Source organism: Desmodus rotundus, chromosome 12, assembly GCF_022682495.2.
Source record: "Desmodus rotundus isolate HL8 chromosome 12, HLdesRot8A.1, whole genome shotgun sequence".
NCBI lineage: Eukaryota > Metazoa > Chordata > Mammalia > Chiroptera > Phyllostomidae > Desmodus > Desmodus rotundus.
In genome coordinates this window covers 75025200-75042019 of record NC_071398.1, presented here as the reverse complement: position 1 = coordinate 75042019, position 16820 = coordinate 75025200, and the positions used below count along the sequence as shown (strand labels likewise).

The following is a 16820-nucleotide window of genomic DNA, read 5'->3' as shown; positions in this document are numbered from 1 at the left end:
TATTTCCCACATCTTGCCCACTGCTCCAAAAATCCCATCCTCTGAGGAGATTTTTCGAAGAGCCTGGTGTTCTGCACCAAGATTCCACCTTATTCAGTAGTACTTTGTTTCATCCAGGGACCATATAATTAAGACCTTAGAAATTATGTGCACGGTCTAACGTATTTGATAGATGGGGGAAATAGTAGCCAAGAGGAATGATGTGGCTTGCCCAAGGTCACGCAGCAAATAGGAGCTGAGACTAGAACATTTCTTATATCTGCACTGGCAGCTGTAGCAGTAATAAACATTTATTGAGCATGGCTACAGGCAAGGCATTGTCCCAGCATCATAAATGGGTTTGGGATAAGGCTGCCTTCCCTCAGAGACTGAAGACCCAAAGTCTAGATGGTAGAATGGGACATGATACAAGATAAAACAGCCAGGCACGACACCATGTGCTCATTGCAAAACCAAACCAGTGCTGTAAACAGGTTCTCTTTGAAAGCAGAGGATGGAGGGTTTGCTTTGGGTAGGGCCAATAAGGAGGAGCTTCCTGTTGTGGGAAGAGCTCAGGACCCGATTTTCTGGTGTGCCCTGATGATCTGTGTGACTTTGGAAAGGGCACGGCCCCTCTTTGGGCCCCAGTGTTCTCATCTATGCAATGAGGAGTTTGGTGCTCTCTGAGGTCCCTCTGTTGGCGCTGACATCTGGTTCTGTGTGACCGGCCTTTCTCCCTTTCATCTTAAATTCCTCAGGGCAGGGCTGATTTGAAAGGTTGATAATTCATGAACTTTCTAGGTGTTGGGGTCAATATAGAGAGGGAGGCCTGAGAGGCACTTATCCTCTTATCCAGAGACAGTAGGAATTTGGAGAAACTGTGGCATATGCCATAGAAAAGAGGTCTGGCCCTCAATCCCATCTGCAAAGAAAGCTTGGCAGGAATTGCTGAAAGTTGAGCTTAGAAAACAGAGACCCTTGGAAGGTCAGGGTCTGAATGGGCCTTGGGTCAAATTCCTTCCTGAATCACTCAGTAGAAGACCTTCCACACTCCTGTTGTGGAGAAGGGAAGCTATAGCGTCTGTTCCTAGCCAGGAAAAACTTTGAGCAGGAGTGCAGGGGGTATCTCAAGAGGCCTAAGGTGGTGATGCAACTGTGAGTAAATGTTACCAGCCTCTCATTCAGGCTGGCTGGCTGCTAAGGGGCTGGGGGATAGGGCCCTAGAGTCCCTACTCTTCCCCCCTTCCCCATCAACTGAGGAGTAGTTGGAGAAATTGGAGGCAAAGAAGGAAAACAGATGAAAGAGGGTATGGGGCAGGGGGGTGGTGGGAAGGAGGGTGGACAAAGAAGTAATAGGATATAGGAAGTAGGGAGACCTAGTAGGGCTGAAAGAGGAAAGGGAGCTGGGAGTGCTGGAGGAAACTGAGCCTGAGGGGAGAAAGGCCAGGTGGGCGTGGCTGGGAGGGGAGTGGGCCCTGAGCTGATGGTGACAGATGGGTGGACACAAAGAAGAGAGCTTCAGGGAAGACAGATGGATGGGGGAGGGAAGAGAAGCAGCTGGGGGAAGGGATGCAGTGATAGGTCATAATAAGATCGGAGATGGGCTCTGAGCTGAGAGGTGAGTGGAGAGGAAGGAAGAAAGGGGAGGCTGCCTTATGAGACAAAGGCTGCAAGGCTAGGGAGCCAGAAGCAAGAGAGGGCTCAGGGGCTCAGGCACTGAAAAGGGGGGCTTCCAGCAAGGCTGGCAGCAGAGAGTGACAGATTGTGTAGTTAGCCAGAGTGGAGACCCGCTGTCACCTAGAGACCCAGAGAGGTGGAGACTGAGATGAGTGGAGCAGGCAAGGAGAGAACCTCAAATATGGAAGAAGATCCAAGACTTGCAGCTACTCCCCAGGAAAACAAGTCCTTTTGCTTGCCTTGTTCCTGTGACCCAGAACACAGCACCCTCTGTCATGGGCTACTCCAGGAAGGGTCAGGCCATGTGGCACAGCAAGGGTTAACACTGTCAGCTCTCCTTGCCAGCCGCTTGCCTGGTTGGGTCCCCAGGGCTCCCCACATATGTCACCCTCTCTCCTGCCAAACCCACTGCTTCCAAGCTCCTCAGGCCCTCCCCCCACCCTCAAGGACTAGGCATAGGCCCCAGGGTCTTCCCTACACACCAACCTCCTTTTCCAACAGTCTACCTTGTAGTCTGTGTGGAGATGAAAAGAGATTGTACTAAGCAGAAAAAGAGAACACCTATAAAATGCAAAATAAAACTATAGGACCATCAGCAGCCCCCCCCCCCCCCCCATCCTGTGGCACTGTTCCTCCTGTTTCCCTTACAGTGAAGACTCCACACAACTCTTGAGGCGGGCTGGAGGGCAACCTGAGCCCTCCAACCTCCATTAATCTTAATGCCCCATATACATGTGTAGGAAACTTCTTTCCACCTTTAGATCACTGTGCACAGATGTAAAGGTTGGGGTCAGCACTTCACAATTTATTGGGCACTTTCTCATGCATTGTATGACAAAAGCCCTGTGTGGAAAGCAACATTGTCCCTACTTCACAGATGACAAAAACAGACTCAGTCAAGCTTAAGTGATTTGTTCAGGGTCACCAGGCCTTAGACCCAAGTCTACTGGCCCCAAGTTCAGTACAATTAGTGGTTCTTTTTACCATTCTAGGCTTTCAGCTCCTTTTTGTTACACACTCATGTTCTCGTTACTCCCCTAAAGAGCAAAAACTGAATCCCTGAATGATGACTGACTGGGAGCCCCAGAGTCCAGGATCCTGAGATGACAGATGCAGAGGACAAGGAGGTGGTTCCAGAGCACTCTCAGACCCCCCCTTTACCATCAAACCTCAGCCTGCACTGGGGAGAACATGGGCTGGATGCTTCAACGCTGGAGGATCAAAAATCTGAGCTGAAGGGCCTGAAGGAGGGAGACTGGGTACAGGGATCTGGTTCCTTCTTTCTCCACATCCCATCCCCAACCCCACCATATTTCCCTCCTGCTTCTAAGGCCTCTGTAGGTTCTGCTTTTGTTTCCCTCACTGTCTCATCCTTTGGGATCAGTAACAGTCCCTCATCTCTTTAGTTCTGTTTATCAGAACTAAAGTTCTGTCTCCCCACCTGTGTCTCATCTGGGGTATTGTTTTGGTTCCTTACAACTGTCTGGGCTCTGCCTCTCCCATGTCTGTATGTCTCTACCCTGTCTTGGGGATTTCCTCAGGACTCTGTTCCAGGATCAGTATCTGCCCATCCCTGAACATCTGTGTTTCTCCATGTCTGTATTTCTCCCAGGTCTGTGTCTCCTTAGTGCTCTCCTCTTTTCAGGTCTCACCCTATGCCCCTGCCCCACTCATATCTTGTAACTCTGAGTCTCCCACAAAGCCTTGGCAATCTGGGAGAATTCTCCCTTCCTCCCTTTTTTATCTCCATCTTCCCTATGTCTCCATCTCCCTGTGACAAGTCTTCTCCATGTTTGTTACCCACTGACTCTGATTATTCTGTTTGGTCACCTCTCTCTCTCTTCCATCCCCCTACACTCCCCTACTCTCCCCACCTCTCCCCCTTCATTTCTTCTGCTTCCTTTCCATCTCCCATTTGTCAGTATCTTTCGTCTCCCTCATGGCACATTTGCCTGCATCTCTTGGTTTCCCCGTTTCTTGGATGGCATAGAGGGCAGGAGGGTGGGGGAGCTAAAATTGTTGCTGGGGGCTCATTAGGTGGAGATTGGTTTTTAATCAGCACCATGGAAATGATGATGCAAGAACTGAGATGCCACCTGATCCCCTGCCCTCTCAACCCCCCTCCTCAAGCTTCCTTTCCCTTCTAGCTCAACCCATCTGTTGGTGCCTGGGCACCTGTCTGGGCCTGCCCAGGTGGGAGTTGGCACCTCACCTCCCAGACCTGGCAGTGGGAAGGGGTGGGGGACCTTGGAGAGGAATTGCAGGCCTTCCTTAGGGAATGTCTCAACCAGAAAAGGTTGATCAACAAGGGAAATAAATGGCAAATGCCTCCTATAGCCTAAACATGAGATGTGGTTGGTCCTAAGGTCTAGGCCTGTCACTTGCATTATCTCACTTAATCTCCATGGCAACCTAAAAAGCAGCGAGAGTTAACCTCATTTTACAGAAAAGGACAGTTGAGGCTCAAGATGTTATGTTACTTGTCAGAGGTCACACAGCTGACAGGGCTTTCTTCACTATAGCACACTGTCTCTGGAGTCCTCCTAGCCATGATTTGTTCTAGATACTTGCTAAGGTTCCATGAAAACCTTCAATGGCTGAATGGGGGAGAGAACTTCAGATACTGATACCTAGCCTGTTGTTTCCCTATGTTTCCCTTGGTTCCTGCTCCTACCACCCTGCAACACACACACACACACACACACACACATGCTCATGCACACACAGGCTGGAGGCAGCTGAACTATTGATATGAACTTAATCAATGCCCATTTGCATATAATTTTTAAAAAGATTTATTTATTTTTAGAGGGTAAGGGAGGGAGAAAGAGAGGGAGAGAAACATCAGTGTGTGGTTGCCTCTCGCACACCCCCAACTGAGGACCTGGTCCGAAACCCAGGCATGTGCCCTGACTGGGAATGAAACCAGTAACCCTTTGCTTCACAGGCCGTTACTCCATCCACTGAGCCGCACCAGCCCAGGCTGCATATAATTTCGTATCTAGTTTTCTAATTGCTCATTAGATGCTGCAGCATACATGAAGCCTGCCAGGGCAGCCCTGCCCTCCTACCCCAGTGTACTTCATACGCTGTTTTTTCTTTTCTCCTCCACTTTGCTCCTTTAGCCTTGACTCCTCCTAAGAGCCCCTAATTCCCAATGGGTCAGGTTGGGCTGGGCAACATAGAAAAACTCTTTATGGGATCTGTGTCAGAAATCTGGTCCTGCTTACCCCAGTGATAGAGTAGGTGGGAGAATGGAGGCTGGAATAAGAAGGTGTGGGTGATTGAGTCCCATGATGGTGAGGGCAAGGACTCATGGGTCCTCTTCTGCATCTTTGTACTGTCTACTTGTGCTTTCTACATTTCCCTGTTAGTGCCTTGGAGAGCCTTCTTCCCAGGGAAAAGGAGACATGAGAAGGGGTTGTCAAAGTCATGCTGGGACTTAGAATGGGACCATGGTGCTAAAATTGAGCTTGCTGGGGGTCTCTGGCCCCGCTGCCTCTGCTGTGGGAGGCTGAGGGGTTCATCTGTGATCCTGCCCTGGCTCTCGCCCCAGCCCCACCCCTTCCCCAGCTCTCCATTTCTTTCTTATGAAATATGCATGGAGAACAGATGTCCCTGCTCCCCTACTGCCTGCCCCCCCCCAGGGCCAGCCCCCACCCCCAGCTCCCGGGGTGGGGGGTTGGTTCCAAGGTCCCTCTGCCAATGGCTGCCTGGCCTGCCTGTTTAATATTGATGAGGAGGGAGCCTTTGCCAGCCAATGGAGAGCTGGGGGTGTGTGTGTGTCTTCATATATATACACATAGGGCTGGACCAGCCCAGGTGTGTATGTATCTGTGAGTGTGTGTGTCTGTGAGTGTGTGTGCCCGTGTGTAAGTACTGGTGGCTCAGTACCTGACCAAGCCCACTCCTTCCCCACTATGTATACCCCTCTCATCTGCCCTGGAGCCTGTACAGCCACGCCACGCTGACCCTGAAAGCTGTAGAAAGCTGGTCACTAACTTTGCAGATGGATGAGCTCTGAGCAGCCAGAAGAGACTGGGGCTATCAACGCTGCCCCTGTCCTGCCAGCTTGGATCCCCTCACAGGGTCCTCCTAGGTAAAGGGGGAACCACGGGTTAGGGAGGGGTGGGCGTGTCCCTCCCATTCTGGCTCAAGTCCCCTCCCAGAGCCTCCCTTTACTTCTTTCTCTAGTGTGTTGCACCTCTCTGCCCTGTACCACCCTCTTACCTACTTCTCCCTGTTGACTCTGTGCCTACCTCTCCTCATTCGGGTTGGGGATGGCAGAAGTGGGGCAGGAAGTCATGTCCTGGATGCTTGGAATTGCTGCTGATCCTTGGAGCCTGGAACTTTGAGACGAGAAGTGGATTTTGGGGTGAGGACTTGATGGGTAAACAGAAGCTGCTGCCAGGACTGGAGCTGGGAAGGACAGTGGGCAGGTGGAGATGGCGAAGGGGTCAGGATGGGAGCAGACAGAGGGGAAGGGAGGGCATGGCAAAGTGATCAGGGGTGCAGGGACATGGGGGCTGGCCAGAGGAAGAATCAGGCCAGATGAGAGATGTGTTGAGAGATGTGTTCAGGAGTCCACAGCTGGACTCCTGAAGCACGGGGGTGGGGAGTTGGGGAATTGAACATGTACTAGAAGGTGTGAATTGTGGTGCCTCCCACACTATTGCCATCCCCTCTTGTTCCTCTGGACCCCAGACTATGGACTGTGTTCTAAATTTCAGGACTAACCACCTTCTGTTTTGTGTTATGGTTGTGTTGTACCTGCCAATCAAATGTTGACACCCCCTGCCCCCAGAGCTTAGTTACTATTTGTCCACTGCAATTGAGTCTGTTTGCTAATACAATTGGGTGGGGCAAGTTTGGGGGTTCCTGACACCTGTGAGGGTGTCTGTCAGGCAGGAGAACCAAGGTTGGTGAGGAAGGGGTGATGGTGATTATTAGGGAGCCTCAGTGATTTTGCTTCTGGCTGTTAAGTCCAGCTGAGCTCACAGCGAATTCCTGCTTAACACTCCCTAAAGCAGAGCCCTTTCCCTAGCTTTCCCAGGTCATGTTCCTGCTGCCTTGCCCTGACATCTTTTGGTCCCAGGGATAAGCAAACCTTATGCAAGCTCCATAATGGTGGCCCCAAGAAGTTTTCCACATCCTCCTCTATAGGCTGCATGTGAACTGACCTCAGGCTGTGGGAGGGTGCCAAGTGGAAAGCTGATTTATTCCCTTTCTCCAACCTTCCTTGCAGAGGAAGGGCCAGAGGTAAGTCTGAGGTTATTGACTTCAGAGCTAGGAAAGAGCTGGTCCTGAGCAGGGGAATCACAGCCAGAGGAGATACCTTCCCCTGACTCTAGCGGACAAGCTGGTAGGATCTGGTGTCTGCAGTGGTCATGTTTGGGAGTGAGGTGTGGGCTGGTAGTCACTGAGCTGGGGCAGCTGGGCAGAGCACCATATGTCCCAGTCCCCTCTACAATGGGCAATCTGCATATTTATCCCTACCTCCTCCCCACCCCCACCCCCCACACACAAGGGTGGCGAGGGACCATGGGAGGGAGGGGATCACAGGACCAGAACTTGCAGTTCTCTCCCTCACTAGTCAAAGTTTAGAGTCACAGCCAATCCTCTCTTGGAGCTGTGGCTTCATGTTACTCAATTCTTTTTCTGTTATCACTTCTTTAAAAAATTTATTGGGGTAAAAGATACAACATAAAATTTACTATTTTAAGTGTGCAGTTCAGTAGTGTTAAGTATATTCACATTGCAGTGAAACAGGTCTCCCTAACTTGTCATCTTGCACCCATGGGACAGTATCTCCCCTTTCTGCCTCCCCCAGCTCCTGATAACCACCATTCTCCTTTCTGTTTTTGTGAAATTGACTACTTAGATACCTTATATAAGTGGAATCATACATTATGTCTTTTTGTGACTGGCTTATTTCATTTAGCATAATGTCCTCAAGGTTCATTTATGTGGTTTCTTATCCATTCATCTGCAAATGGACATTTGGGTTGTTCCCATATCTTGCTAATTGCGAATGAACATTGCATAGCAGATGCCTCCCTCTTCAAGATCCTGATTTCAATTCCTTTTTTTTTTTTTTTCTGATTTCAATTTTTTTGGATATGTATCTCTACACTGTTTTCAATAGTGGTCGCACCATTTTACAATCCCATTAACAGGGTACAAGTGTCCCAATTTCTCTACATCCTCCACACTTGTTATTTTCTGTGTTTTTGATAGCATACATCCTAACTGATGTGAGGTGGTATCTTGTGGTTTTGATTTGCATTTCTCTAATGAGTGATCATGTTGATCTTCTTTTCATATATTTGTTGGCCATTTGTATATTATCTTTGGAGAAATGTTTATTTAAGTCCTTTGCCCATGTTCTAATCAAGTTACTTGATCTTGTGTTGTTGAGGAGCAGTTCTTTATACCGTTGTGGACTTTTAGCCCTTATCAAATAAATGATTTGCAAATATTTTCTCCCATTCTGTAGGTTGTCTTGTGATTCTGTTGATCGTGGCCTTTGATGCACAGAAGTTATTAATTTTGATGTAGTCCTACTTGTCTATTTTTATTTTTGTTGCCTGTGCTTTTGGTATCATATCTAAGAAATAATTGCAAAATCCAATGTCTTGAAACTTTCCCCCCATGTTTTCTTCTAGGAGCTGTATAGTTTTAGGTCTCGCATTTAGATCTTTAATCCTCTTGCTTGGTTTTATCCTGTGCCATGTCCTCTTCGTCACTTCTCCTTCCCTATAACTCACTCTCTGTATTCTCTTCCTTCATACCATCCTTTCTATTACTCTTTTACAATGTGTCCACCTGCCTATCTTTCCTGCTGCCTCCCCCCCCCTCACCTCCTGCCCTTATTTCTGTCTGTCCTTCTTCCCCTACACTTACAGGTACCACCTTCCTGCAAGTCTATCTCAAACCTTCCTTATGCCCTCCTCATCTCTGAGTTGTCCTGTCCTTCCTTCCTCCCTATCAGTTTCCTCTTCTCTCTTTCAGGCTCCCAGCTGGAACCCTGACCATGGAACCCTGAAGTGGTTCTGACTTCTTCAGCTCAGTGGCAGACACTGCCACCCCAGGCCCTTCCTGCCTCTCCCACAACCAGTTTTCAGGCTCCCAGAGGGAGGGGTTGGGGAGGAGATCCTGATCTCACAGGGCAGGGAGCGTCCATCATGATGCTCAACTCAGACACGATGGAGCTGGATCTGCCTCCCACCCACTCTGAGCCAGAGTCAGGCTTCAGCGACTGTGGGGGTGCAGCGGATCCTGACCGGTCTGGGCCCAGGGGTACAGAAGGGGGCCAGACTCGGGGCCTGGAGCCAGGAGAGCCTGGCAGGAAAGACCTACAGCACTTGAGCCGGGAGGAACGGCGGCGCAGACGCCGGGCAACAGCCAAGTACCGCACAGCCCATGCCACTCGGGAGAGAATCCGCGTGGAGGCCTTCAACCTGGCCTTTGCTGAGCTGCGCAAGCTGCTGCCCACGCTGCCCCCGGACAAGAAGCTCTCCAAAATTGAGATCCTGCGTCTGGCCATCTGCTACATTTCCTACCTGAACCACGTGCTGGACGTCTGAAGGCAGCCTGGATGCGACCCCCTGCCGGGCCTGGCTAGGTCCTTTCTCATCACCCACTGGCTACAACAGCCATCACTTCCCTGAGCCCGATACCCTGGCATGGAGGCCCCCAGGCGCCGGGCCCAGGAGCAGTGCCCCACCACCAGCTGGTTGTGAAGGCAAATTTCTATTACCAACCCAGGCATCCCAAGGCTGTTATGGATACCTTCTGCAGTTTGTGGTTGGGCCCTCACTGTTAGAAGTATCTGATTGGGAGGCGGGTATACAGTCCTTGCTGGATTTACTAAGCCCACCACACATGGGTCTCCACCAGCTCTCTCATGGGCTACTGCCTCTTCTATCCCACATCCAAATTATCAGAGACCCAGACACACACATCCATTTCTTTCTACCCTGTTCCAGCTTCTGCCCCTGGTAGGGCAGGGGTGTCAAAACAGGAAGGGGATAGGCTGGGCTTAGAGTGGAGTGGGCTTCTTCCTCAGAGATCTCAGTCTAGTTTAGCAGAAGGGCCTGGGGAGCTAATACCTGTGAGGTGAACCTCAGTAGCTGAAATTAGGGAATAAGTCTTCCTATCTTGTTTTCTATCTTGTTCCTGAGGATGCAGACCTCGGATCTTACTTGGTAGTGAGTGCCTTGCTCTCTTTGAGCTATTTGGCCCCCTCTGTGTGCCCTCCTGCTTCTACAGTCCCAATTTTCTCCCAGGGCGTAGAGCTAGAGAAAAGGAAACCTAGATCCTGTGGTAGGGGATGATGTCTCCAAACTCATTCCAGGGAATGGGTGGGCCAGATCTCACACCTGCTTCCTCCATCCCAGCCCACCACAAAAAATTGTAAACCCTCACCAGTTCCTTCCTTAGATGCAAGGGGTGCCCCATCATTGCCCTCTGGGAATGTGCAGCTCTCCTGGCCTAGGGTCTTTATTACTTTTTTTCCCCTCCTTCTTTTAAGCTGCCTTCAGCAAGGGAAGAGACCCCACCTACCTAACCTCCAGGCTTTCTGCACTCACCACCCATATAGCTGAGTCCCAACCTGCTCACTGGAGCCTAGGGTCAGCAGTAGAGCAAGGGCCCTAGGACCTGTGTAGAAGAAAGGAGCTCACTGCACTTACATGCTCCTCCCTCATACCAAACTCCTAGCTCTACAATGATATTTATTTATTTATTTATTTATTTATTTATTTATTTGTAAATATTACTATTTATTGCCCAGTTGTGCACTTTGGGGAAGGGTGAGCGGGGCCCCAGCCAGGTCCCTCTTGCTTCCTCCCTGATTACTCCTTTCCCTTTTGTCCTCCTTCTGCAACTCCAGGTGTGTGTAGGGATCCCCTTTGCTGACAACACCCATATCCCTTCCTCAGAGCCATCTGTCCCGATTCCCTAGTCCTCTGGGATGGTGCCCCTCTCCCAGCTCCAGGGCTCCCAGATCCTTCCTCCCTCCCTCCATTCCCAGACCATCCCACCCTGTCCCACCTGCCTCTTTTCTATCTCCAGCCCTCCCCCATGACCCTCACTTCTTCCTAGTACCCCCAAGAGTGGGCCTTAGGAGTCTGTGTCCTATGTCCTCTGTACGATTCCCTCCTGTTGCATTTCTGATTTCATACAAAAAGAAAAATTAAAGTGACCTCATTCTAGCACCAGGTATGGCTTGGATCATTTGATTAGGTTGTGAAGATGGTCTGCAGATTATGGTAGGGAGGAAACTAAGGGTTCTAGGCCTTGATGACTCTTCCCATTGGATCACAAGAGCTCAGTCTGGTCAGTAAATGAAGACAAAAAGCAGAAGGGGTCACAGAGTAAAGAGGTGCCGAGGAAGGTGTAACACACAGATCCCAGACCTCCCCACCTAAAGTATCTTGTACCCCCATCTTGGCACTCACACAGTGATACTTTCTGATCTTTCTGATGTGCTCTGCTCCTGCTCTCTATGGGCCTGAGAAGGAGCTGAGTGTCCCAGCAGAACCTAAGTTAAACATGTCTCTGTGAGCCCATGCTCCTAGGAAAAGCCATGGCATGAACCATTGCCTTCCCCATTATTGTCCCTAAGCAGGATCAAAATTCCGTGCAGTCCCAGTTCTTGACCCATTTTGTGGTCCCCAATTTTAGGATATTGGGGAGGACACAATAGAGGACCTAGGACTAAGAAAATGATAAGGAAAGGGACAAAAAGGAGTGCTGAAGGAATATCAAAGGAATCCTAAAAGGCACCTACAATCCATTTATAGATGAGGAAACCAAAGCCCAGAGAGGAGGAGGGCTTTGCCTAAGGTCACACAGGTAGTTGTGGGCAGAGATAAAGTTCAAGTCCAGGTCCTTTAACTTCTATACTGCTGAGGCCCCTCTGCCTCCCTGAAATGACCTGGCCTAACAGGTGGCACCCTATGGACCCCTTATTTTAATGGAACATTGATAAACTAGAGTATTCAGAATTGTGTGGCCAAGAAGGCTAAAGTCCTGAGACTACTTCACAGAAGGAATAGTTGAAAAATTGAGGATATGTGTTTTTACAATAGTAGATTTAGGGGCAATGTGCTGCACATCTTTAAATATTGAAAGAAGAAACAAAAACCAACATTCTGTGTGTTCCCAGGAGTCAGAACCAGAACCAGTAGGTAGAAGTTACAGAAAACAGATTTAGTGCAAGAAAAACTTTTCAAGACTTGGACCTGTCCCACAATGGAAGGACCAGCCTCAAGGAGGAGGGGTCCAAGTAGACAGGCACCGGTAGCACTGAGCACATTCCTGCTTAGGATCTTAGTTCTTCAAGATCCTTTTCAAACTTGAGGTCATCTGAGAAGGCTGAAGGCAGACAGTGGGAGGGAAATACAGTTTCTGAAAGATGCCATTTTCATTTGCAATGAGCACAGAATGAATGACTTCAGCAGCAAGAGGGGTTTGAGTTAGACTTAAGGAGTAGAGTTGATATCTTCCCTTCCCCCACTGAGTTGAGTGAAATGTGCTCTGTCCAGAACACTACAAGAGGAAGGGCTGAACTGAGGCCAGTTCAGTTCTTGTAGAGGACTACAAGGGGCAAGAGTGGGAAGGGAACACAGAAAGCATTGAATTTGACACCTTTGTTATAAAGGCAGATTACTGCAGTCCACAAGGGTGATGGGACTCACACATGATGGTGGAATGGGACTAGAACCTGGGTCTTCCACTTCTGGCCCTGAGTGCTTTTGCCTCCCCCTGCACAGCAGCCACAGCCTCAAGCTCCCTGCCCCCTCACTTTTCACTTGCCAGGCTGGAAGGCAGAAGGGGTTACTGGGCCACCTCCCGAGGGATCCCTGAGGATCTGGGGGTGGTTTCAGGGGGTGGCAGCAGCTGTTCTACTGCAAGCTCCAAATTTCTTCAGATAATCAATTGTCCTCGCTATTGCTGGGCTCTGAAGGACAGGAGAGGAAGGAGGTGGGAGTGAGAGGAGGAAGGGACAGGACACTGGGAGAGGAGACTGTTGGGGAGATGGAGTCCTGAGGCTAAGGGATGAGGGGAAAGTGAGAACTCCAGGGCTAACAGACACAGAGGAGGGAAAAGGGAAGGCTAGAAGAGCATGCCATCTTGGGATCCTCATTTCATATCCTCCAAAACCTAGCAAATGTGCCAGTGGAGTGAGAGAGGGGAAGTTTGGGGCCCCAGGCCAGGAGGTCTCTGGCACCTCACCCTTCCCTTCCTCTTCCAGTCTCTTCTCATCAGGCCATACCACTTCTAGCTGTCCATGCCCTATTCCATCCCTAGTTACTATAGGCCCTAACCCTCCAGTCCTGTCTGTCATAATTGCTCACCTCTGCCCTCTTTCTCAGCAAACCCCAACCCCAGTGTCAGAGCAGACAGCAGGGCCCCTGGGGTTTGAGAATGGTGGGGGGGGGGGGTAGGAAGGACTCTTAGCCACTCCTCCTCTCTCCCCCCCCCACACACACTTTGTGTAGGCTGCCATGCAGATGGCCTCTTTGTGCCTGCACAATGGAGGCCTTACCGTGTCCTCTTTCTCGGTTCTCCCAGCTTCCTTTCTTCTCTATCCCCAGTCCAGTGTCCGCCTTCTTTGCTTTCTCTTTCTCTATGTGGAAGGCCTCTTTTATGACCCTTTCCTTCATCTTTCTGCCTCTTTCCTGTGTCCCTTCCTGAGCTCTTGAAATCCTACTCTGTGAGGATTGTGAGCTGGAGAAAGAAGCTGACAGGAGGGTCACAGTCCTTGATAGCTGGTTTGGGGCGAGAAGAATACAAGCATAGAGGGAGTGGGGAGAAGGGAGTCAGTGTGGCTGGTGGCCGGTGGTGTGGGTGGCAGCGGCAGCAGCAGCGACAGCAATATTGGGCTAAAGGGGTGAGAGAGTGCACACCTGGCAGCCAGAGCACCTGTGTGCGTCTAGGCTCCATACTCACCTTTCTTCTTTGTACCACAATGAGCAAACCGCATGCCTTACTGAGCTTCCTCATGAGCCATGAGCTTCCTCATCTGTAAACTGAGGAAGATAATAAGACCTGTTTTACAGGGTGTTAGGAGGATTAAATGATTTCATCCTTGTGGTGCTCAGTGCAGTAAGTGTTCATCACATGCTACTTCAGGGGTAGTAAGTAGCAGGGCTAACCTCTACTGTTGTACAGCTTGTGCACTGTACAAAGTAGCTAGGCCAGGGCAGTGAAGGGGCATAACAACCAGCCCCTGCTCCACCATATCAGTTGTGTGCCAGTGAGGATGTCTGCAACCCCTGAGAGGTGGCCCTGGAATCAAATTCCTTATGTGGAGTCCTGAGCATCAGTCACAAGTCCAACAGAAAAGTTATGAGTCCTGACCACCTTGGAAACCAAGATAGAATGGGAGGAGACAAGATGCTATGGGAACATCAGAGGGGAGGATCCCTTAGTTCAGTGTTCTCTCAAAAGTTGGGAAGAACCAAACTATGAAATTTGCTAAACTGAGGACAGACGCACTGCAGCTGAGAAGAGGTGTCCTGAAAAAACAAAAGGAGGGAGAGCTGGGTCGGGGATGTGATCAGAAAATTGTGTTGGTTTAGCGACCTCTGGTCCTCGTTTCTCCTCTATTCCTTCCCCAAAGCCTGGTCTGAGTATTGCTTGTTGAACACTGCCCTCTGCTGGCCACACTCATAGACTTTCTCACTCTTCCCCTCTTTTTGGCTGGTAGCTGCTAAGAATCTGAAGAGAGAAGACCAGACTGGGGACAGAGGGTGAAAAAGATGTGGGGGGACCTGCCATCCAAATTCTTGTTAAGGTTTCTTTAAGGTGAATGAGAGTTGATTGATGACTAGGGATAAATAGAGACCAGAATTCATAGGTTTTCATTTACATATATTAGTGGTCTATAATTTTCAGATTGATTTTTCCCCTGCCTTTATCCATTTAATTTGTTTTGTGTGTATGTGTGTATTCTGTCTCTGGAAATGTTTGTCTGCTTCTATGTTTCTGTGTATGCGTACATCAGTGTGTTGTTTTGTGTCCTTTTTTAAAAAAATCAAATGAGGATATGTTTTTATTGATTTTACAGAGAGAGAAGAAGTGTGTGTGGGAGAGAGAGAGAGAGAGAGAGAGAGACATCTATGTGAGAGAGAAACATAGATTGGTTGCCTCCCATACATGGCCAACCAGGGATCGATTCCACAAACTAGGTGTGTGCCCTGACCAGGATCAAACCTGCAAACTTTTGTTGTACGGGACAATGCTCCAACCACCTGAGCCACTTGGCCAGAGTGTGTGTCCTTTTTTACATAGGAATCTGAGTGACAGCTGTCAGGCTGGAACCTGTTTCATTTCTTCTCCCCCTAGAAGTCCTTTCCTTTTCTCTAGGTTTTACTTCTGTCTTCTAGCTCCATCCGCCACAGGGCTATTTACACATGACAGTCTTTTGTTGGCTCCTGGCCCACTTTGGACATTCTAAGCTCAGAGCCTTGCTTTGTTCTAACCTGGGACTTTTGGACCTCCCCAGAAGGGCCTTGGTTCCCAAGTGAAGTGAGAGGAGATGGAGAGCTCTGAGATCAGAGCCTCTTTGCTACTATCCTCCCTTTTATCCTTACTGGCATTTAAACTCCAGCCTTCTCCTTTCATAGCCTTGTAGCTGTCTCCTTCATTAGTCAATCCCATTTTATTCAATGCACTACACATTCATTGAATAGCCAGTGTGTGCCAGGCACTGTTCTAGGTTCTGAGATACAGATCCAGACTCTTCTGACCATCTACTGGGGAGGTAGAGTGGGGACACGGACATGTAAACACATTAATTTTTTTGACAGTGAATAGCACACACACAGAATAGAAGTCGTGCAAGGAAGAAAAGATTAACTTAGAGGGAGTGTTGACAAGGGAGGGAGCAGGTAAAGCCCAAGCTGGGCTTTGAAGATCAATAGGGGTTTTCCAGGTCTGCAAAGGAGCTTGCAGAGAATTCTGTGGTGTGCTGTCAAGAGCCCCCTTCACAAATTTCCTCCGCTGGACTGGAGCACTCACTTCCTCAGCTGCAGCAGTGTTGACTCACGGCAGACCATCTCAGCTTGGGATCCCCTTTGAGATTGCCAGAGACCCCTGCTGCAATTGCATGGCACTTCACCTTCTCTCTGTGTTCAATCCAGCTTTCACACACTGAACAGGTGTTCCCAGGAGCATGCCCAAGAGCACTCTCTTGCATGTAATCTCAGAGTTCAAGAATCTGTTTCCCAGGGAACTCTACCTAAGAGTGTGATATTCCAGGTAGAAGGCACTATAGGGATGAAGGCATGGAGGCCTGAAGAGACATGGTGAGCAAGAGCGCACTATAAGCAGTTTGATACTGTTAGGACATAAAATGCAAGAGGCTGGTGGGACAGGAAAGTGATGGACAATGGCCTGGAGAAGTAAGCAGGGCCAGGTCAGGGGAGGAAGTGTATGTTATGCTGGGAAGCTTGTACTTTGCCACATAGTGATAGGAAACCAGTGGATGTTCTTCAGTATGGTAGATAAACACCATCAGATTTACATGGGAGAAAAATCACTTTAAGGGCAATTCTGAAGATAGACAAGTGAAGATCTGCATAGGACAGAGTTTTAGGAAGCCATTGCAAGGTCATGGGAGAGAGGATAAGTGTCTGTATTTAGACCGTGGCAGTGGGAATGGAGAAAAGAGGACAGATTTAGGAAGGCTATTTAAATGGTAGATTCAATAGGGTTTGACAATTGATTAAATGTGGTATTCTAGAAGAGAACTCTCAGGCTTCTGACTTAAGGGCCTGAATAAACAGTGGGGCCACATTCCAAAGGAGGCTATGTAGGAGGAGAAACTTTGTGGGGAATTATAGATGGTGGCAGTAGTGGTGACGTAATGAGGACAAATTGAATGAGAACTGTTCTTTCCTGTGGAGATCTCCAGAAGGAAGTTGGCTTCCTGGGTTTACAGATGAAGAGCTGGACCTCTCTACTAGGACTTTCCCAGGAATTTCCACATACCCTAAACTGGGTATGTTTATCCATTTCTTCTTCCCCCAACCCTACTTTTTCCTTGGTGTTCCTCACATGAACACATGGCACTGTCAGCATAAAATTGCCCTGATGATACCACACTTTTCTTTCCCTCACTCTCACCTCCAATCCATCATCAACATCTATTT

At 49.2% G+C, this 16820-nt stretch overlaps 1 protein-coding gene across 1 annotated transcript; it reads left to right on the top strand.

Moving 5' to 3' along the window:
* The first annotated feature begins 5467 nt into the window (after nt 1-5467).
* On the top strand, nt 5468-9662 carry NHLH1 (nescient helix-loop-helix 1). The gene is made up of 2 exons (XM_045182088.3): nt 5468-5755; nt 8668-9662. The coding sequence occupies exon 2, from the start codon at nt 8841-8843 to the stop codon at nt 9240-9242; it is 402 nt and encodes a 133-aa protein (XP_045038023.1). The 5' UTR covers nt 5468-5755; nt 8668-8840; the 3' UTR covers nt 9243-9662.
* Nucleotides 9663-16820: the final 7158 nt, after the last annotated feature.